Below are 23,968 nucleotides of genomic sequence, written 5' to 3' on the forward strand. Positions count from 1 at the left end.
CCAAAGGGACCTAAATAAAATTAAAGGTCATTTATTAAAATGCCTCTATGGTTTATTAAAGGTCATTTATTAAAAAGCCCCTATAGTTTTATGAATTTACTAAAACTTATCCTATAGTTTGCAATCAATTTACTTAATCAACCTTCTACTAAATAAAAGTGGAAAATGACAATTTTAACACTAACATCCATTCAAATAAATTTAATAAAAAAACAAAAATACCATTTTGCCCCTTGTAAAACACAAAAAAACTCTATTTTTCTCTAACTGGTCAATTTTATTTTCTATACAAAAAAGTGTTAGGGGAAACTTTATTTTATGGACCAAATTACCCTCGGTTATGAATCCACTCATGACTCTCTCTGTCTCTTTCTCATTCTTGTTCCCTCAGTGGCTCACTCACTGTTCATAGGTGATGAAAAAAAACAACAAGCACTGCTCCGCTACTAGATTGAAGCACTGTACGAATGATGTTGAATCCATGAAGTAACAAGATTTTCTTTTGAAGAGCTTTCCATTTTGTTTTCAGTTTTCATCAAGGTTTTAAAAATCGACCCAGAAACAGAACCACTGTGGGCTGTGGCCACCAGCTTCTGGGTTTGTGGTTCGACTGTCCAAGTCAAATGGTTTGGATTGGTTTCATTATTAGGGCAAATTAATCTTCTAGACTTTTTAAGTAATTAGGTTTGCATGAGAGGCTGTAGTTGTCGGTTGAGAAAGAAAGATAGAAGAAGAAATGAAGGAAAGAGAAAGAAAGAAAAAAAAAGGGGCGGATTGTGGAACTATTGGAGAAGGCGACTCTCTTAGTGATGAGATCCTTATTGCACTTGAAGGAATTCAAAGAGCAAAGGAATTAAATATCAACCGTTTGATCTTGGAAGGTGATTCAAAGATGGTGGTTAGATGGCTGAAGAAAGAGGACAGCAGATTGTGGAACTTTAACAATGAAAAGAAGCAATTCTTATGGTTATGCAAGGACATTGAGATATACAATTGGGTGAAGAGGAATGCCAACTCATTTGCGGATGGGCTGGCTAAGCAAAGGGTGAATAGGGAGTCAGTCTTTTGGGCTAGTCTTTAATTTTTTCCCTTTGTATTCTGTTTTTGGGGAGCTAAGATATTTTATCTCCCCTCCTGTATCCATAATCCCTCTTTTCTTTTAATTTTAATGAAACTGTTGTTATTGATAAAAAAAGAAAAAACAAAAGAAAAAAAGAAAGAAGAGAAGAGAAGAGAAGAAAAAAAAAAAAAGGAAAAGGAGAGAAAGGAAGGACGGATGAGGAGGAAGAGGGAAGAGATGGAAGAGAATCTCAGATCTGAGATCTGATTTCTCTCCAATCTCCAACCTCTGCAATTTTCTTCTTCTTCTTCTTCTTCTTCTCTGCTGTATCTGGGATCTATTGATCTCGGATCTGAGTTGTTCTTCTCTCTCTGCTGTACCCGCGAACCGCTATCAAAATCGAATAGGTCAATGCTTCTCTGACCAAGTCAATTCAATGAATTTTGGCCCAGGAATGGATTAAGGGTGAAACAGAACTGGTTGCCTGGACGCTTTCCAGGCTGAATGGTCCAACCATTCGGCTCAACAGTGGTTCAAAAACACTGGTTTTCACTGCCTTCCAAGTTCCTAATTTGGAAAGAATCTGCAACTCTGCTCCACTCTCAACTATTGTCTCTCTATCTGTGCAAAGCCAGTAAGACATTTTGATAGATGTGCAATCATTATCGATTATCTGTTACTGAATTAACTCTAATGAGAGATTGAGTGTTAATCCTTTGGTTCTAGTTCTACATGCGAATATTTGGTTTCTAAACCCAGATGGGAATCTAACATTTCACCAACACCAATGTCTTCCAAATATTCGCATGCAGAACTTGACATGATAAAATCAAATACCTATACACCACCTAAATGGTGCAATTCCACCTTTTCCATGCGCTAATAACTCCTAAATCAAATACATACGATTCGTTGGATTGGATTTGAAAGGGGTGATCATTTTCAGTGCAGCACAGAAATTCTGGGCTTGGGCCTAGGTGTTGTGTTCTTTTCCAGCCCGAGCCTGGAGCAGGCCTGAGCCCAACACTTCGGACCCAGTCTACACATTTATGTTTATATATAAAATGACTTATATAATACAGACTATATATGATATTTCATATACATATACACAGGCCCAGGCCAGCTCAGCCCATGATCACCCCTACCTAGACATCCATCACTTCATAATATTGTAAATTCAAAACCTTAAAAAGTAATGAAAAGAAAAAAATAAATATTATGATTAGGAACAGCATCTCTGAGTTTAGCTGTGGATAATCGCAATGCAGTAACCAATGAAGATATTCCATCATCATTAATCCAAATTTTGATCAAAACAAATAATTGTATTCAGAAAAGAAAGAAGGTTGTTCTAACCATTTGCACTGGAAGAATATCAACATTTACATTTTAACAATTTCAAAAATATGCAAAAAAATATTGGAAGTAAAAAAAAAAAAGAATATAGATAACAATATAAAAGAACAAAGGCAAAGAAAAGAAAAACAAACTACTATTCTAAAACTTTTGAGACATATTTACAACGAACGGAATGTGAATATTTTACAAGTTGCCTGCCAAAATTCTAGTATATTGCCTATTCCCTGTCTCTGCCAAATAAAACAAAATCCAGATTTAGATAATGACATAGAAGAGTAAGACGATGAAAATTAGGGTGGGGGAATAGGTCAGAAGATACCTCTTAGATACAAGTGCCCCCTTCTTTTCAGTTTGCAGCTGATCAAAATTGTTTCACCATCCTTGTCCCCTTTCAGTTTAAATTATCGTACACACATTTCTTCATCAACAAAACCTTCTGTGCTGGCGTTTCAAATTTGTCATTTTGGCTCTTGGTTCTTAAACTATGATGGACCAACCACATATTTCTATATCCCTTGAGAAGGGGAAGTTGCTCTTGTTTACCAACAAAATATAATGTCCACAACATTAAGTCATTTTACACTGCCATGGTTGATGCGAGCCTGTGATAATTGTTCAGAATTTCTTTGAGCAGCATTCTTGGTTTTCTCATTTTCCGCTTCCTTCAATGCTTTCTTCTTTTCAAGCTCACTCTGCTTGATGTTTTCTTCATGGGCCCGCTCAAACATTCTCACAAAGTTGAGTAGTGTAGCAACAACTGAAATAGACACGTGATGTGAAGGAAATACATGTGCAAAGGAAGCATAGGTGTAAATATTCTCAAAATAATGTATTTAAATTAATAAGCAAATTTGATTCGGCATAAAAAATGTCAAACTACATAAACTAAGTCAACAAATAAATATAAATTTAACAAGTGACGGTAAATACCCAATGCATTTTCTGCATTTGTTTTGTTGCAATATGCTTATGACGGTAAATCTTCAAAATTTTGCCTAGATAGCTCATCAAAGTTCTCAATTACCATTGGCACTACAACTCATTTAAATTCTTCCTTTGTGGTCCCTAAATACATCCTCCACTCCTTAATTGTCCTGGATTGCCAAGCAAGATGCCATCAAAATTCAATTTTTTTTTTAACTCTCCTTTCAAGTCCTTCTAAGCTCTAACTATTATGTGTCTTTCAGGAGAAAATAGAAATCTTGACAATGTAGACCACTCCCACCCCCTCAATATAGAATTTGGGTATTCAAGTGATACAATCCATGAAAGGCATCTTTATTTCTTAAAATATGTATGGATCTGCTGAAGGACATAGGAAGGTTAGGTGCAAAATTTGTGGATACACTGATCAATTCAAAAAATGCTAATCAAGGGGAACTTCTTAAAGTGAAATGTTTTAGCGCCTTGTTGGGAGGCTTGTAATGTTGATGTATGATCATGCTGACAATATCATATGTTGTCAACATGGTTAGTCAATACGTGCATCAACCATGCGTTCTTCATCTTGACTCTAAAGATATTTCTTATTATACTTAAGGTTATTCCTGATAATGGAGTTTTATGTGCCAATCATGATCACCTCAGTGTCAAAGCATATAAGACGCAGATTGGGCTGCTGCTATTGATGATATACGTTCAATTTCAAGCTACTACACCTTTGTAGGAGGTAATTTAGGGTCGTGGAGAAGCAAAAAGTAGTATGTTGTACCTAGATCAAGTGTTGAACCAAAGTTTTTTATCAGAAACTTAGACAAATTTATAACTTAAAAGGAGAATAGTAGAACAAGTTAGAAATAACACCCAATACAACAGAGTCCCACCACCCAATTAACATTGAGCCCAAAACACATGATGTCTATCCACTCCTTGTTTAGCTAATCCATCCACCAAAGTTCAAAGCTCCTGGAACATGAAATGTCTGAGTAGTTGGTTAAAAGTCAACTTTGAAACACCCTTGATCTGTACTTTGACAAACAAGCAGCAATTAACATTGCCTACAATCCCATTTAGCAGATAATACTAAGCCTATTGAAGTTGATTGTCATTTTACCAACAAGAAGGTTTTTTTTTATTGGTAATTTACTTCTATCAGATGATAAAATGGATTAATTACGTACAAAATATGCCAACTATCCCTCACTAGTCTGCTTTGATCCACTTGGCCCTTAACTACCACCCCAATCTGTTTTGCTAGTGATTGGCCCAACAATGGATGAAGTGGTTACCTTGGGCCAAACTATGTACAACAACACCTTTCAAATTGTAACTGAAATAGTTTCATTTCAACCACTCTATGGTTGTGAAACACCATCCATTCTCCCTTATGAATTGGGATCTATGGCTGTTGCTTCACCTGAGGAACATTTACTGAGATGGATCCAGTTTTACAAGAGAACCAAAGAATAATTTGCAACTGGCCCAACAAATCATGAAAATCACTCATGATTGCGAATGGAGGCATGTTGAATTTCAAGTGGATGACTGGGTCTACATCAGACTACAACCCTATAGACAATCCTCACTAGCTGCTTGTCCATACCACAAACTATCCCCTAGATACTATGAGCCTTTTCTTATTCTAGCTTGGATTGGCCCAATCACCCATAAACTTGAACTTTTGGCAAACTCTAAAGTGCATTCCATTTTCCATGTTGCTATATTGAAGAAGTGTGTGCAAGGAACCAAAGTAGCAGGTACTTCTTTGTCAGATACAAATGTTGAGGGCAAGCTGATAGTTGAGCCCAAGCATATTATGGATTTCCACTGGGACCATCAAGAATGGAAGGTCATCATTGAGGCTCTAGTAGAATGATTGGTTTATCTACAAATGATGTTACCTGGGAAGACCTCCCCAAACTTCGGCTTGATTACCCAACTTTTGACATTGAGCGCAAGGTCCATCTTAAAGGGGATGGGAAACATAGGCCCATATCAGAGGGTGTCTCAACTCAATCCACTTGCAAACACATTGCTTACGTTTATGGTAGGAAGCCATGTCAGCAGCCACACGTCTAAGACAGTTAGAAAGATTAAAATGTATGAATCCATATAACAGAATATTCAGAAGAAAGAGATGATGTTATAAATACCTAACCCAAGCAGAAGGCAGAGAAGTTAGACCCAAACTTTCACCCTTCCTTTCTTTTCCCCACCCCACCATTTTTAGGAGGTTAGCTCTCCCTTGAAGATTGCTCTCTGATAGGCAGTAACCTATCAATATTCCTTCAAGTATAGTATTGTATTATATTCCTTCAAGTTAAGTGAACATATTTTGTAAGGTGGCTTACAACATGAATTTCTTCTCCCTATGCCTATCACCCCCCTGAATGGATTGAATTATTTGGAGTGGTCTAAGGGTATAAAACTTTATCTTACAACATGAGGGAAAATTGGTTATATTAATGGGATGGTAAAGGAACCTAAGACCAGTGCTTAAAAAGCATTGGAGACATATTCTAGGAAGTGCACTTCCAAGAGAGGTGCCAAGAAAACACCTGGATTTACAGCCTAGAACTGTATAGAGACTTGAGATATATGCCTCCATTACACTTTATACACTTTATGCAGCCTAGTTCTGTCATGTTGAACAGGATTATGTGCAATATCGATAGCTGCCTGGTTGTCAAAGTAGAGCATCATTGGCTTTTCATAGTCAACTCCCAATTCTTCTAAAAGTGATCACAGCCACAATAATTTTGACACACCATATTCTGCTTCAGCAGAGGATTTGGCAACTACAAACTATTTCTTACTCCATGAACAATGTTCCCTGCCACCAAAGCACAATATCCCAAGGTAGACCTCATCAATACGTCCAACCCAATCAGCATCAGTGTATGCCTCCAACTACATGTGTCCATGTTTGGAAAATAGAATACCTTTCCCTAGAGTACCTTTCAAGTAACACAAAACTCCTTCTGTAGCAACTAAATGTGTATCTTTGGGAGAATGCATAAATTGACTAATAACACTCACTACATAGGAAATATCCGGCCGAGTCATGCGGAGATATAACAACTTCCCAAGCAGTCTTTGAAACACTCCCTTATCAGATGAAAATTCACATTTGTAGCAGAAAGCTTATGATTGGGATTGGTAGCGGTGGAGGCCAGTTTAGCACCAACTTTACCAGTCTCTGCAAGGAAGTTAAGGAGATACTTGTACTGAAAAATGAAGATACCATCATTAGATTTAGCAACTTCAATTCCCAAGAAATACCTAAGATCTCCTAAATCCTTGATCACAAATTCAGAGTTAAAAACTTTTTTTTACTAACCTCCTGGGTGTCATTACCCGCGACCACAATGTCATCAACATAAACAATCAGAAAAGTCACTAAAGAGTTACTTCTTTTCAAGAATAAGGTATGGTTAGATTGAGTTTGTGTGTAACCAAATGAGACGAGAGCAGCCCTAAATCTCTCAAACTAGGCCCGAGGGGACTGTTTGAGACCATAAATGGACTTATGCACTTTACACACCTCCCCTTGCATTTCCGTTCCATACACGCTCGGCGGCAAAGACATATAGACCTCTTCATGTAGATCTCCATTCAAGAAGGCATTTTTAACATCAAACTGGTGGAAAGGCCAATCAAAAGTAGCAGCTGGATAAAAAAACCAGAACTGAGGTCATCTTGGCCACAGGAACAAAAGTCTCAAGATAGTCAATACCATACATCAAAGTGTAGCCTTTAGCAACCAATCTGGCTTTAAACCTCTCAATAGAGCCATCAGAATGATAATTAATGATAAATACCCATTTACAACCCACTAGTTCCTTCCCTTCTGGCAAATCCACAATATCCCAGGTATGGTTCCTATGCAAAGCATCCAGTTCAGCCATAATAGCATCTCTCTATTCAGGTTTAGAAAAGGCTTCTGGTACAAATTTGGGTATCACATGGGAAGAAACAAAAGCAAGAAAAGAGTAATAGGTAGAGGATAAAAGGCTATAAGACAAGTGTTTAGAGATACAATGGGTTGTATATTTCCACTTGCCTTAGCGAAGAGCAATAGAAAGGTCAAGGTCTAGGAAAGAAGTAGATGGGTTAGAGGAAGGCTGATTTGTTACCTTAGTAATGATGGGAGGAGCAAGAGGCTCTTCAGCAGGAGCGGAAACAACTTGCCCATGCTTGAATCTATGTCTCACCTTTGGAGAACAGGATGTGAGGGAATTGTAGGAGGATGAGGAGGAGCAGGAATACTTGAGGTAGTCATAATGGGAGAAGCGGACAACTCATCAGATGACTCAAAAGGAACAGGAAGAAGAACTGCTGGAGACATAGCGAAGGGTTCCTCAGATTGCTCCCCATCAAGAGGAATACTAAAGAAAAGAGCAGACTCAGCAAATTTGACATCCCGAGAGACAAAGCGGGTGCCATTGATTGGATCAAAACAGCAATATCTCTTCTGTATGGAGGCATACCCTAGAAAAACACACTTATGAGCCTTAGGTTCAAATTTGTGCCTTTGATAGCTGTGAGCATGTACATAGTAAGTGCACCCAAAAACACAGAGAGGAAGAGAGAAGAGATCCTCATCTGGAAAGAGAAGGCTAAAGGGGGTTTTGAAGCCAAGAACTCGGGAAGGTATACGGTTAATCAAAAAGGTAGCAGTAAGGACAACATCTCCCTAAAATTTAATATGAACATGGAATGAAAAAAGGAGGGATCTGGCAACCTCAACCACATGGCAGTTCTTCCTTTCCACCACTCAATTCTGTTTTGGAGTGTAGGAACAAGAACTTTGATAAATAACCCCAAAAGTTTCAAGATAGGATGGGAGGTTCTTCTCAAATACTCGTTAGCATTATTAGAATGGAATATTTTGATCCGGGTGTTAAATTGGATAAGAATAAGTTCATGAAATTTTGCACAATAGTCGGTACTTCATCCCAAGATCTCATGAGATAAATCCAAGTGTAACGAGATTTTTGCACAATAATAATAATAATAATAATAATAATAGTAATAATAATAATAATAATAAGAATAATAAGAATAAGAATAAGAATAAGAATAAGAATAAGAATAAGAATTACTCTTCTCTAGTCGGACAGCCTTTGTTTATACTTTTCTAAACAAACCAGAATTACTCTTATACCCTCACTTAAGTGAGAACCACATCAGCTAACTTAAAATCTACTCATCAGTACAATTAACATATAACTTAATGTGAAAATCCAATACTACCCTTCTACAGCCGACTCTAACAGTAGCGACCAACCAATCCGATCTGGTTTCCTAAACATTGAGTTTGTCAAAAAGAAATCAGCACTTCTCTTTACTCACTGCAGTTTTATCTCCATGTCCTGGGTCATCCACTATGATCAGCTTTGAGTCATCTTCAACAATCAGTTTATTCATTTCCTTTGCTCTTTCTATCCCTTCCATTACTGCCAAGATCAAAAGAACCTAAAAATAAAGCAATAACTTTCCCTTCCTCATCTCTGAAAATTCCTCCAATACCTGATGGACCCAGGTTACCTTCACTAGTTCCATCAGAATTCAACTTAGTAAAACCACCATTTGGTGGAGACCAAAGGGGACTACTCACAATTTTGAGAGGAGCTGAATTTGCCACTTTCTTTCAATTCCCAAACAAAACATCTGCAGAGATATCTCTTCTTCACCTAATGAACCACTCTAATGGGAACGGTTTAAATGATGACATCTCTACTTCTTTCCTTTCCAAAACAATCCTTTGGTTCCTTTCTTCCCAAATTGTCTAGCAAATTGCAACTCTTGTACATCTCCATAATATTTTACCCCTCTTCCTTGACCACTTAACAGGGAACGAAGCAAACAAGCTTTGTATATTTGGCCGGGGGAGGGGGATTAATAAGTGATAACAAGTCTCACAATTTAGCCTTACAAAAGATGCACCAATTAGGGGATAAGAACCAATTAGGTCGTTTTCTTTGGAAAGGGGCCGAAGGCCATCAGAGGATTGAACCAGAGCTTTGAAAAATGAGCCACAAGAAAAGGCACTAGAGGAAGATGAAGTCAAATCCAGTTATGCTTCCCCCCGCCCCCCCCCCCCCCTCCCAACCCTCCTGAAGGATCTAACAGCACCCCTTCTAGTAAGGGAATCAAGGCTGAAATATTGTTTAATTCAAAGTCTCTGAGACCCCTTCTAAAACCCATATTCCATTCAAACTCAAAACTTGAGTCAGAAGGAACCAGAAAAGTGGATACATGCTCATTTTTAAACCTTGACAGGGAAATACAAGGATATTGTTCTTTCAATGATGAACCCCCCACCCAAACATGCTCCAAAATTTTACAAGGTTTCTAGAAATAAGTCATGCTTGATAAAAGCCAAGGATGATGGTAGGATGGCATGAATAGATTTCCAAGTAGAAGCTCTTGTGCCCTAGCCAACACTCCCACATCCCAGCCATTAGCTGCTTGCCCATAAATACTTAGAATCACCATGGCCTACAATTTGTCCTTATCAATTGTCAATCTCCATAACCATGTTCCTACTTCTTTTTTGAATACTTCCTATGCCTACTCCACCAACATTTTTACATCTATTAACCACCTCACAATTGACTCTATGTTCTCTTTTTTCCTCCCCTGTTTCCCACAGAAACTTGCTCATCAACTTTTCCAAACTTCTACTCACCCCTTCTGGTATTTAAAAATGTATAGGAAATAAACAAGCAAATTAGTTAATGGCCAATGAGAGACCCCATATCCCAAAGTATCTACCCTATCTGCCACCCCCCCTCATCCATATTAACCCTAACCACGCAGCTCTTATCAAAATTGACTTTTAGATTCGATATTTACTCAAATAATTGAGCTACCAACTTCAAAATCCTAACCTACCAAACATTTTCTACTTCACAAAACAATAGTATCATTTGCAAACTATAAATGAGTGATTGGAACACTATCCTTCCAACTCTCCACCCCTCACTAGGTTTCTAGAATCTGCCCCAGCAGTTAATTTCCCAAAACTTCAACAATTAATGTGAAGAGGAAAGGATAGAAAGGGTGCCCTTGTTTAATTCCTCTAGTGACTGGAAAATGATCCACCACAATTTCTCTTTCTTTATTTTTTAATATCTCCAAGTTATCATTCAATAGAAAAAAGATAACTAAAGAACCAATATTTTTTTGTTTTCTTTTCATTATGATTAATCAAAGAACTGAAAATGCTTGGAGGACAATAGGATAAACGATAAGAAAACAATCTAAGAAATTAGCATAGACTTTGATAACTCCATATCAAGAAAAGGCATTTTAGATTCTAGAATATTACAAGCCTAGGTGATTGGAAATATAGAGATGGACCTGCATGAAAAGATGCCTACTATTCCTTTCTCTCTCTCTCTCTCTCTGTCATACCTTGCTCAAATGGGCATTTAGTTGGATCTTCTCCAAAATAAACAGCTAATGCATCTGCATTTCTACCCTGTTCAATTGCAAACATATCATCTAATGAAAATTTTCAACTAACAAATGACTAATCAAGAAAAAAAAATAACTTCAACTAAAAAAATGCATTGCTAGGGATGCAAATATTTCAGATTCAAATTAACTCTCATCCATCAATTCATATTATACTTGGATTGTATTCAAATATTATATATCATTAATAATGTAAACTAAAAATAGTTAGAACATTATATAATATTAATAAAATGAAGTAGAAATAACTTTAGTAGTATATATCATAAACAAAATGACTTAACTATGATTGCTGTGACAATTGAAATTGTTAAAGTCGACAGTACAAGGGTATTTTGGTCATTTGTCTATCTAGTTGAGAGTGAATAGTCTGTTATGTTTGTGTCCCATACTTAATGAGGGACAATACAGTCTTTTGTAATTCAACTTATATGCAATATAAATACATGTGGGTCGGCTAGGAGAGAGTAACTTTTTCTTCTCTAGACTGAACCCTTTCTTCTCTTTCTCTCACCTAGAACTAATCCAAGGCTAATTGATCTATTCACATGGTATCAAAGCAAATATAACAAGTTCAGATCTGCTCGTTTTCTTTCGAATTTGCCCAATTTTTTTTATCGCCGTTTTCTCTAGGGTTTCACAGATTTCTCAAGAATACCTTGGAGATTAAGTGAAAGGCTGCAAAGGAGTGATCATTTTTCTCTTTAGGAGGCCTTCTTGCCTCTAGTTTGTGGTGCGGAGGCTGTTTGTGGTGTTTGTTAAGAAGCTCTCTATTCGATGGTACGAAGAGAGCAGGTTTGGGTGGTGAAGTGTTCAATCAAGTACAGGTTAGTTCTATAGTGTGCAGTACAGGTGTTCGATTTAATGGCTGATTGATTACAGCTCTAGTGTTAAGTGTGTGATGTGCATTTGAAGAGGTCGGTGGTGTTGAAAGTGGGGGATAACAAAGTGAGTTAGGGTTTTGTGGTGAGGTAATTGGTATACAAGTGAGTGAAGGAAAAAAAATCAGACATGGGAGAAAGTAGTAAACACAAATCTAGTGTTATGGTTCCCCCTAATTACCTAAATGTTTAGATGACCTCCATCAAATTAAATGGTGAGAACTATGTGCCATTGGATAAATCTGTAGAAATGGTTTTTGAGAGCCAAGAAAAAGGTGACACATATGAGAGAGGAGAAACCTTCTTCTGATTCTTTAGGGTTTAGTGATTGGGAAAAGGAGGATGCTCAGATTATGACCTGGCTGTGGAATAGCATGGAACTTAAAATTAGTGTAAATTTTATGTTCCTTGATACTACTAAGGAAATCTGGGACCATGTGAAGAAATTCTATTCTGGCCAAGATTATACCACTAGAGTATATCAACTTTACCAAGAGTACTTTAACTTGAAGCAAGGTAATCAAAGAAGAGAAGAATATCATGCAAGCATGAGGAACCTTCTTAATAAGCTTAATGTGTATCATCCTTTGACTCCAGATGTTCAAGTTCAGCAACAACAACGAGAGCAACTTGATGTGACAAGGTTTCCAGTGGGTTTAAAAGCTGAATATGAACTTGTTTGAGCACAAATATTGGGTGGTTCTGCTCTCCCTTCTCTTGAGTAAGTGTTTGCCCATCTTCGGAAGATTTCTATTGATCCTATAGAGTCCTCCTCCCTCTCGGACAGATCTGGTTTTGTGGTGACAAGAGGTGGAGGTTGTAGAAATAGAGGTGGTGGCGGTGGTCGTGGATTTCCAGGGAACCGGGGTGGCCCTATGTTTAACAGTACCGATGGCCACGGTTGAGGAAGAAGTACTGGACCCAAGAAGTGCACATACTGTGGTGGATTAGAAAGACATACTATTAATTACTGTTATGATTTACATGGTCCACCCAAAAATTGGGCTAATCATGTTGTGACTAGTGGCAATGGTACTATTAGTGGAAACCAATGAGCAGACTCCCTTCACATCTATTGGTGTTTTTGGGAAGGAAATGGTGAGTGTACCACATGAGGTATATGAGAAGTTCCTTTAGATATCCTCTCAGCAAACTACAACTACTCTTGCCCATTTAGGTATGCCTTGCTTGGCTTCCAAACCCTCACACTGGATCATTGACTCCGAAGCCTTGAGTCATATGTCTAGGACTCCAAATGTCTTTTCTTCACTTCCACAGTTTTCTACATCCCAAATAGTTACCATTGCTAATGGTTCTACCACTCCCATCTGTGGTGTTGGTGATTTTGATCTCACCACCTTATCTTTATCCTAACAATGTACCCAAATTCCCTTTTAACCTTATGTCTGTTAGTAGATTAACCAAGTCACTTAATTGTTCTATAACCTTTTATCCCTCTTCTTGTGTGTTTCAAAATCTCAAGATGGGGATGAAGATTGGTGGAGGGCATGAGGTAGGTGGATTGTATTACCTTGATGGTGGTGGTCCGCCGGTAGCCTTTCAGTCATCTCTTACTCCTCTTCAATGGCACTACAGACTTGGTCATCCATTTCTCAAGGCTCTAAAGTTGCTGGTTCCGTCCTTGTGTCATCTTCCATTGTTGGATTGTGAGTCGTGTCAGCTTGGGAAACACCATAGAGTCTCTTTTAATTTAAGAGTTGATAGTCGTGTCTTGAGTCCTTTTTCTTTACTTCATTCAGATGTTTGGGATCCAAATAAAGTGGTGTCATGCAATAGTTATAAGTATTTTGAAATTTTTGTTGATGACTTTTCAAGGATGACATGGCTCTACCTTATGAAAGATCGAAGTGAATTGTTCTCTATTTTTCAACACCATTTCAGGAATACCTAGAGCATCATGGAATAACTCATCAAACTTCTTGCTCTTATACCCCACAACAGAAAGGAGTGGTTAAACGGAAAAATTGACACTTACTTGAAATTGCTCGGTCCATTATGCTTGATATGAGTGTTCCAAAGCATTTTTGGAGTGATGTTGTCCTGACATCATGTTTCCTCATCAATCGGATGCCCATGTCCATCTTTGGAAGTTAGTCACCTTTCTCAGTCTTGTTCCCTACTCTTTCTCCTTTCCCCCTTACTCCTACCAAATGCATCTTCCTTGGATATTCCAAGACCCAAAAAGGGTATAAGTGTTATAACCCTAGCTCTCATCGGTCCTTTGTGTGTTTGGATGTCACTTTCTTTGAGTCGGTTCCATTTTTCTTGATTACTGAGATTCCTTCTCCTGCTCTTGTGGTTTCACTTCCTGTTCCAGTTGAGGACCCCCTTCCCGTGGTTCTTGTTCCCGTTGTGGATCCCCTTCTTATGGTTCTGGTTCCATCCCCACCTTCTCCAATGCAGGTTACTACTGTGTCTACACCTCATCCTTCTAACCTTGATCTTCCTATTGCTTTGCGGAAAGGCAAACATAGTTGCTCACTTTTCTGCTTCCCATCGCCAATTTATATCTTTGCTTTCCTCTGTTTCCACTCCCAAGTCTGTCCAGGAAGCCCTTACCTCTCTAGAGTGGTGACAAGAAATGGAAGAGGAATTGTCTGCTTTACAATACAATCACATGTGGGAACTTACTACTTTCCCTCCCGATAAACATGTTGTTGGGTGTAAGTGGGTCTACATAGTTCCAGATGGCAGTGTGAAACGACTAAAGGCCAGGTTAGTGGCCAAGGGCTATTCTCAGTTATATGGTGTTGAATATGCAAAGACATTCTCTCCTGTGGCTAAAATTGGCTCTATTCGGGTATTAATTTCATTACTAGCAATGTATGATTGGCCTCTCTTGTAACTTGACATCAAGAATGCCTTCTTGCATGGTGATTTGATTAAGGAAGTATATATGGAGTAACCACCAGGGTTTGTTGTTCAGGGAGAGGATGGTAAAGTCTATAGACTTAAAAAGGCAATCTATGGGCGGAAACAATCTCCACGTGCGTTGTTTGGTAGATTCAGTGAAGTAGTGAAGAACTTTAGGATGAAATAGTGTCAAGTAGATCATTCTATATTCAGCCGTGACTCAAAAGATGGGAAAATCTTACTAGTGGTGTATGTGGATGATATTGTCATAACTAGCAGTGACAGCAATGGGATTGATAGATTGAAAAACTTCCTACAGGATCACTTCCACATGAAGGATCTTGGTAAGTTGAAATACTTCTTGGGAATAAAAGTTGCAAGGTCGAGGCATGGAATTAACTTGTGTCAAAGGAAATATGCCCTTGACCTACTTGAAGAAACAGGGTTGTTAGGTGCCAAACCAGCCAAAACACCTATGGAACCGAATACTAAGTTGAGTATTGATGTTGGTGAAGAGTTTGATGATCCTATAAGGTACAGGAGGTTGGTGGGAAAATTGAATTATTTGACTATCAGATGACCAAATATATCACTTGCTATAAGTATGGTGAGTCAGTTTATGCAACATCCTCGGGTTCCACATTGGGAAGCGATTCTAAGGATAGTTAGGTATCTGAAGGGTGCACTAGGCTGTGGCCTATTATACAAAAGTGGAGGAAGTATTGAGGTGGAAGGATATACAAATGTTGATTGGGCCAGATTTGTGTCAGACATAAGGTCAACTAAGGGTTATTGTACCATCCTTGGTGGCAATCCGGTAACTTGGAAGAGCAAGAAACAAACGATAGTGGCAAGGAGCAATGCAAAAGTTGAGTACAAGGCTATGGCTCATACTACATGTGGACTAGTTTGGCTGAAGAATTTGTTACAAGAAATGGGATTCTCTATTGACAAACCCATGATGTTATATTGTGATAATCAAGCTAATGTCCACATTTCTTCTAGTCCTATCTTCCATGAGAGAACAAAGCATGTTGAAGTTAACTACCACTTTGTAAGAGAAAAAGTGATCAATGGAGTGACAACCACAGCTCATGTCAGTTTAGGAAATTAGTGGGCATATCTTTTTACAAAAGGGATATCTCGGGGTAGAGTAGATTACATATGTGACAAGCTGGGACTATATAATATATATTCTCCAGCTTGAAGGGGAGTGTTAAAGTTGACAGTACAAGGGTATTTGGGTCATTTGTCTATCTAGTTGAGAGTGAATAGTCTGTTTTGTTTAAGTTATGTGTCCCATACTTAATGAGGGACAATACAGTCTTTTGTAATTCAACTTATATGCAAAATAAATACAAGTGGGTCGGCTAGGAGAGAGTAACATTTTCTTTTCTAGACCAAACCTTTTCTTCTTCTCACCTAAAACTAATCTAGGGCTAATCGATCTATTCATAGAAATCACTATCAATGGTTATGAGCGAGGAAGATAATAAAATCTCTAATTGTGAAGAAGATGAGGTCTCATGAGATTATGGATGTTGACCCATCTCTGTTAGAAACCAAAAACAAAGCAAGCCTATTATTCAGAAAGTCTACTCAAGAAAGAAAACATGTGGGATTAAGCCAGTTGTACAACAAACTGAACCAACTAATGCAAGTCAAATCTTGATTGATTCTTGAGTTGTTACAATTGTTAGAAGCTCTCTCTCCCTATTTTTCTGTGTTGAGCAGGAACTTAACAGTTGGTATCAAACCCTAGATCCCATCACCATGCCAAGCACATGATCCAACCCTAGATCCCATCACCATGCCAACAGTTGGTATCAAACCCTTGAGTTGTTACAATTGTTAGAAGCTCTCTCTCCATGTGGAGGCTAGTCTGCACCAAGGATTTAAATATCAATACGATACGTCTGATACGGGGCGTATCGTATTGGTATCGGTTAGTAACGAAATGGGACACACTACGAATACAAGTGTATCCTGTCAATCGTTCGTATCGAACAGATATGGATGCATATTGACCAGTATCGCATTGCATCGACTGATACGCACCGATATGGGGCTGATACGCACCAATACATGCTATGCCCATTCAGTAATCTTCTTTATAAAAAACTGCGAATGAGAAGATTCAAACTCGGGTCACCTCATGCGCATTTACAATTCGCAACGTATACAAACCAGCAAGCCACACTACATTTTGTGATATAAAGTAAAACAAAATAAAATTTACTAACTTTTTCTGTTCACATGCAATTTAAACAAAAAACACATTTATATTTAACAATGCCAACTAAGAATTAAAAAAATAATATTTAAAAATAGTATTTTATAAACTAGTAGAATAAATAATGTATCAAATCCACATTCATATAAAAAAATGATTTTTTATATCACGAAATTCATACAAAGAGAATATTAATAACAGAATAATTATTTTAATACTTAAAATTTATAAATTTGCACATGATATAAATCTTAAAATTTTATACTTTTATTAGTTATTAACTAATATTTTAATTTGCATTAATAAGTAATAACAATATTTATTATTTACAAAAAAAATAAAATATAACATACAAAACATTGAAGAATATAATATTAAATTGAATATATCAAATCCACTAATCTACCTTTATTTCAAAAAATGATTTTTTTATTTCATAAAATTTATATAAATAAAAATATTAATAATGGAATAATTATTTTAGTAATTAAAAACTATGAATTTGTATATGATATACTTTAAATTAAGATTATATTTTTATAAATTATTAATTGACATTCTAATTTGCATTTGAAAATTTAATATTTAGTTGACTTTTTCTTAATGCTAAAAAATTAAAATAGTAAAATAAAAAATAATTGATATAATAATTAAAATATAATAGGTGCATATGTTTAGCATCTTGGACTCTTGAATGATGCACTATAAATAAAATTTTGCATCCCGGTTCATTAATCATAATATATTTCTTCGTATATCCTTAATAATTACATTTTTAATGTATTTATATACTATTTTGTGATCATTTTGATCTTAAATTTAGTGTTATTAATATATTAATGAAATTCGTATTTATTTCCCTAGCATATCCATGTGTATCTATCTTTTTCATCTGTATCCATGCGTTTCCAAAACGTATCCATATCGAAGTTGTCCGATACGATACCCGAAACTGATACTTTAATCCTTGACCTGCACAAGAACAAGGTCACTGGTGAACTTTAGGATATCAAAGAAACACTTGCTACAGTAGTGGCTCAGATAAGGAGAGGCATGACCACTATTAATCAAAAAGAAAGGAGGTATCCAGCCAAGAACAGATGTGTGTGACTGCAAGGTTTAAAAAATGATGTCTGGACAAGGTATTCGTAGTGTGTGTGACTGCAACAAACTAGGATGTGTTTAAAGCCTACCACCTAGCAGGCAGAGTAATCACAAAATCCCCATTGTTCCAGGAGCCCCATCTGCTAATGTATGGCCTTATAGATACCCAAACTCTCACAAGATTCCCATTGTTCCAGGCGCCACATTGCACCATCACCAATTATTTTCCAAAGAATCTAAATGTGGTTTTGAAAAAAAAAACACACATTCATTACTTGGTTCATGTGGTGAGTAATGGCATACAGTCTCAACCGACCCAAAAAAGGGGCTGCTACTAAAGGAGTTTTGGGCCTCTCATGGTACTATAGACGGTTCATAAGGGGATACAGGAAGATGGCAGGCCCACTAACCCAGCTTTTGTGCAAGGATTCATTTGTACGGACTGAGGCAGCCCAATCCACATTTGATTAATTAAAACAAGCTCTCTCCAGCCCCCTACACTTACTATACATGATTTCAATAAGACTTTTATACTAGAGTGGGATGATTCAGGCAATGTTTTTAAAACCGACCCGGAGGCCGAACTGTTTTTGCCTCCAGGTCACAGGTCACCAGTCCGACCGATCGGATCGAACGGTTCAGTTATTAATTTATATTTTTTAATTCATTTTTTCATTTTTTTATTTATAAAAATATTAAAAATTGCAATTTGAGGCCAAAAAAAGGTTTTTTCACAAAAATAGCGGGGCAAGGCACCTACGACACCTTGGGACGCATAAATCTTGAAAAGTTACCAAAAATCAAAAAAAAAAAAAAACATAACCCCAATTAGACATTGGAGTGCAAAGTTATGGCCTCCAAAAGTTTGTATGCATCAAGTATGCAACCTGTGACCCAGTCACCGGGTCAAATAGGTCAACAATCGAACCAGCCGGGTTGAACAATTCTTGACCAAGTCAACATTTTTTGACCGTTTGGCGGGTCTTGACTGAATTGGACCTGGAATCCTGGCCAGTTGACAGTTCAAACAGTTCTACCGGCCAAGTCAACGGTGGGTTAAAAACATTGAGTTCAGGTGGTGGCTTAGGATCTGTTCTTATTCTGTTCTTATGCAAGATAATCAGCCAATTACCTTCTTTAGCAAGGCACTTAGTGGACAGGAACTTTGCAAGTCCACATATGAATGAGAATTGATTTTGTGATCAAATATAGATTTGTGACTTTCAATAAAGCAGCTGATGCACTATCCTGTATGCATGAATTCTCTTTCTTATCAGTTGCACAATTCCACTATCCATAATTGGATATTCCCAAGAAAGAAGCCCAAGAGGACTAGTATTCAGCTGATTCACACCAAATGGGCCCAAGACCTGACATTAGTATCTGGCCTCATGCCCAGTTTGTCAACGCTAGAAACATGAAGCCCAATCTCCATCTGGGCTCTTGCAGCCTCTAAAGATACCAGAATTAGTATGGGATGAAGCTTCCCATGACTACATTGTGGGCCTACCAAAATCAAAAGGCTTGTCTATCATCCTAGTAGTTGTTGACCATTTATCTCAAGTATGTTCATTTTATTCTGTTGGCTCACCCATACACTGCAGCCGTGGTGGGAGCTATATTCACAAGAGAGATCACATGCCTCAATGGCACACCTAAGGCTATTCTATCAGATCATGAGCCTACATTCTTAAGCAATTTTTGGTACAAATACTTCAAGCTTCAGGGTTCGGCACTCAATGCCTCTATCAGTTACCACCCTCAGACGGATGACCAAATTGAACTCATTAATAGAAGCCTTTGTTGAATTATAGTGTTTGTGCACAGTCATTTTAGTCTTTTCCTTCCTTTATTTATGGTTATTATTGTCTCTGTTCTTAAGTCACATAATCAGGGGTAATTGTGTAATTTTATTTTTATGAATATAAGTTATAAGTGGGCAGAAGTTGGGTCTCTCGATTCATACTGTCTTGAGCCCTTCTCTTCATATTCTTCTTCTCTATGTTCCTCTCTACTCTACCTCTGTATCCTGGATTTATACCAGGACTTCTATTTGTTTATTTTACAAACTACAGGTTTGATCACATGATATCAAAGACTGGTTAATCGACCTGCTCAACTGGATCTGTGAAGGATTCAAACAGGTTCAGCTGAAGATTTCTGTTAATAAAAAGTGAAAGGAAGAGAAAGAACCAAAAGGGACTGATCGCCTAGAGGGATAGGAGGCTTCCATGACTCAAGTTGCATCATGTGTTGAGTTTTTGATGGTGTTCTAGACTCCCTCTATTTGGCAGTTCGGAGAGGGACTGTGTGAACAGTGCAGATTGGTTGATTCTTTTTTTGTGAATGGTGGGATGAAACATCCTGGTGATCTGATTTTTTGTTTCAATTAATGTGGTGAGGTCGGTTGACTTTTATAAGGGTTTTCTTGGTGTTTCTCTCTATTTAAATGGTTGTGGCTAGGTTGTTGGTGTTCCTAGATTAGTAACAGAATTGTCTGAGTGTTTTTTTTTTACCTTGGAAGATGTTAGACTTCGGAGTGAATTGCTGAAATAGCTTGTCTTTGATCTATGAAAGCTTCTGGCAGTGAAACCAAAACAAGGTATGATGGTACAACCAGATTTCATGGCTTTCCAGATGACTTCAGTCAAACTCAATGGTACAAATTATGTACCATGGGCAAAATCTATTGAAATTTGACAGCTAGAGGCAAACTGAAATATATTAAAGAAAATAAGCCAGACCCAGGGGCTGCAGGGTATAATGACTGGATACAAGAGAATGCGCAGATCATGACGTCTTTGGAACAATATGGAACCTCGTTTTAGTATCAACTTGATGTTCTTTGACATTGTGAGAGAAATTTGTAAACATGCCAAACAACTGTATTCTGGACAGCATAATGTGACTAGAATTTATCAATTATACTAGGCAAGGTTTAAAGTATTAGAAACGCAAGGTGTATTGGAGAGGCGATTTTAAGAGACGTATCGAGATACGCTTTAGATACACATGGATACGGATGAAAAATTAAGACACACATTGATACACTGAGAAACTAATATAAGTCTTAAAAAAATATATTAATAACAACAAATATGTTATTTGTTTATAAATAAGTTATTTAAACATAAAAAAACATACTTCAATGATTTATACAAAGTGTGAAATATCAGGACATAATTGAAAATTGTTGACAAATAATAGAAGAATTAAAATGTTTGTGTATAAACACACATACCCTAGTTTTTAAAGAATCAATATAATTTGTATGAACATTTATCATAATTTAGAAAACAGGACCAGACTAGATGATTGGACCAGTTGAACAGTGACTTGGGCCCCTGATTAGTTAAGTTATACCCCAAAACCAGATTGGGTAAAAAATTGGTCAAAACCGTTAACTAGTCAAACTGGAAAACCGGTGAACCAGTCCCGGTTATAGAAAAGTGACTGGTTTTTTCAAAAATTTTTTAGCACATAAACCCAAGCTTCTAAAGGCCATAACTTTTTGCTCGAACATTTAGTTGGTGTGGTCTTTTTTTTTTTATTTTGGGTAACTTTTCAAGATATGTTCCTATAAAAAATTGAAATTATGATAAAAAATATATGTTATAGAGATGTTATAGATGAATATAATTATATGTTTCTAATATATAATTTATAATATTTTATATATATTACGTCATCACATTTCAACCCCCGTTGAACCCCAAACCAATGAGCCTCTCCTTTTTCCAGGACAATGCCCTGTCCGATTTTATGAACATTAATATTAATTAGTATATATATTTTAATAATGAATTTTAGCTTTTATTGACAACTATTCACTAAAAGAGAGTTTATTTAAGAATTAAAATACATATTAATATGCCAAACACTAGGGTTCAAATCCCTTTGTCCCCTATTTGTGGCTTTTAGTGGGCAAATTTAGTGGCATGTCAAATTCAAATTCAAATTTGAAGATTGCCTTAAATGTAGTATTTAATCTGCCTTTAATAGTGTTGTGGTTATTAATCAAGAGCCATATAAATTAATTTTGAATTTGAAAAGTTACTAAAATTGAAGAAGAAAGAGGGCAATTAAATTTGATATTTAAAACTTCTCAAAATTAAATAAGAGAGAAGAATATTAAATTCAATTTGTATCGGCCAATACATATAGCATATCAGGCTGTATTGGATTTGTATCAGCCAATACAGACCCGAAACAATATGATAAGGACCCATATTGGACTGGTACAAATAAAAATAAATGAAAAATACAGATTCAGTATGTTCCGTGTATCGGATCCTCAATGAAATGCAACGTATTGGCCGATACGGACCAATACGTTGGGTAATTTCAAGCCTTCATACTATATCAGTTTAAAGAATTTGCACAACGAGTTGGATTCGTATCAGCTCCTTTCAATTGATCTCAAGGTGCAAAAACAACAGACAGATCAGTTGGATGTGGCAAGATTTCTTTCTAGGTTGAGGTAGTGCATGCCCAAATTTTAGATATTAGTGATATACCCACATTATCAGAAGTTTTCTCCAGAGTCAAAAGAGTTACTAGCCCACATACAAATAGCTCTCTAGTACTATAGAAGTTGCCCTAGCCACAACCAGAGGTGGAGGAGGTGGCTCGCATGGTAGAAGTAGCTAACCCGGAGGGGGTAATCGTGAGGGCGCTAGGCGTTGCCTAGGTGACTAGGCGGTTTTCAAAGAATGCCTCACACAAACGCCAACTATGTTAGGTGCATGCTTAGTGGGCTGAAGCAAATATATACTATATAAATAAAAAAAATATAAAATATAAAATATTTTATTTGTTGTTTTAGTTTTTATAATAGAACCTATTGCATGTTATCATGCTTTTGTTTTGAGGAAAGTAAAAGCAAAGTTAATCTTCGACGGTTTCACATTGACAATAGAATCAAAGTATCGAAATGAGGAAGATGAGAGAACAACAGCCTCCATCGTTCCAACACAGTCTAAAGTCAAGGTGAGTTAATCAGTTTTCTTCTTCAGTTTTGTTCTCTATTTCCTGGTTTAAAACAGTGGTTACGCCCCATTTTCTCCTCTTCCTTTTTGTATCTTTTCTCCAAAATTTTTGAATCATTTTATTGGACTAAAACAGGGGCTCCGCCTCCTTCTTTTGTTCTTAAAGTCCCTGCATGTTTTCAGCTTTTTTTTCTCATTATTGGTGTCTGAAACAAGGGCCCCGCCCCTTCTTTTATTCTTCATATTCTTCTTTTATTTTAGTGTTTGTTTTTTTCACCAGCTTTTCTGGGTCTAGAACAGGGGCTCCGCCCCCTTCTTTTGTTCTTAATTTCTTCCATTTTTTCAGCTTTTTTTTGTTCTCATCATTGGTTTCTGAAACAGGGGCTCCGTCCCTTCTTTTCTTCTTCATATTTCTTCTTTTGTTTTAATATTTTTTCACCAAATTTTCTGGGTCTAGAACAGGAGCTCCACCCCCTACTTTTCTTCTTTTATTTTAGTATTTGTTCACTATATATTGTTCATCTAAAATAGGGGCTCTGCCCCTTTCAGTTCTTTCAAGTTCTAACTTCTAACTTGTAAGTTGCTACTCTAATATATTGTTTTGCCTACTTGAAGCAACACTGCAAGAAATACAAGCACAAAAGTAAGTGCAGAATACATTAAACAACAAAAAAAAAAACTAGTTCAAAAGGGGTAGAAATCCACTGGCAAGCCTTAGTTTTAAATTCAATTGCCTAGGCAAGGGCTAGGCACCTAGGCGCCCCATAGTCGCCTAGCCTCGCCTTGGCGCCTTGAAAACTGTGAGAGGCTGTGGTAGTGGTGGAGATGGGAGCATTAGAGGTCGTGGTGCTGGTGTTGGTGGCTGGGGCACGATCAGAGAGTACAAAAAGCTTTGTCAGTCTTCCTTCCCCTTCCTCCGGTAACACTGCAACCCTTGCAAAATCAAGTACAACATGCCTTGTTTCCTCTTCTAAGCCATGGATTATCAATTTTGGGGCCTCAAATCACTTGACTGGGCTTTCAAACTTGTTTGTATCCCTTG

General features: G+C 37.1%; 1 protein-coding gene across 4 annotated transcripts in view; it reads right to left on the reverse strand.

The window, feature by feature from the left end:
• Window positions 1-2,367: 2,367 nt before the first annotated feature.
• Window positions 2,368-23,968, reverse strand: part of LOC104610729 (formin-like protein 18) — a 99,807-nt gene continuing 78,206 nt past the window's right edge. For 2 of the 4 annotated variants that reach the window (XM_088893396.1, XM_010277483.3), the window contains exons 16-18: window positions 10,784-10,850; window positions 2,742-3,179; window positions 2,368-2,652 (exon numbers count right to left, since the gene is read on the reverse strand). In XM_088893396.1, coding sequence (XP_088749522.1) covers window positions 2,995-3,179; window positions 10,784-10,850 — 252 coding nt within the window. In that variant the 3' untranslated portion in view covers window positions 2,368-2,652; window positions 2,742-2,994. Of the gene's footprint in view, window positions 2,653-2,741; window positions 3,180-10,729; window positions 10,851-23,968 lie in introns of those variants that run through there. The other 2 variants (XM_019199984.2, XM_010277484.3) reach the window with 2 other exon arrangements.

This window comes from Nelumbo nucifera, chromosome 8 (genome assembly GCF_055504915.1).
Source record: "Nelumbo nucifera cultivar China Antique chromosome 8, China Antique-T2T, whole genome shotgun sequence".
NCBI classification, from domain to species: Eukaryota; Viridiplantae; Streptophyta; class Magnoliopsida; order Proteales; family Nelumbonaceae; genus Nelumbo; species Nelumbo nucifera.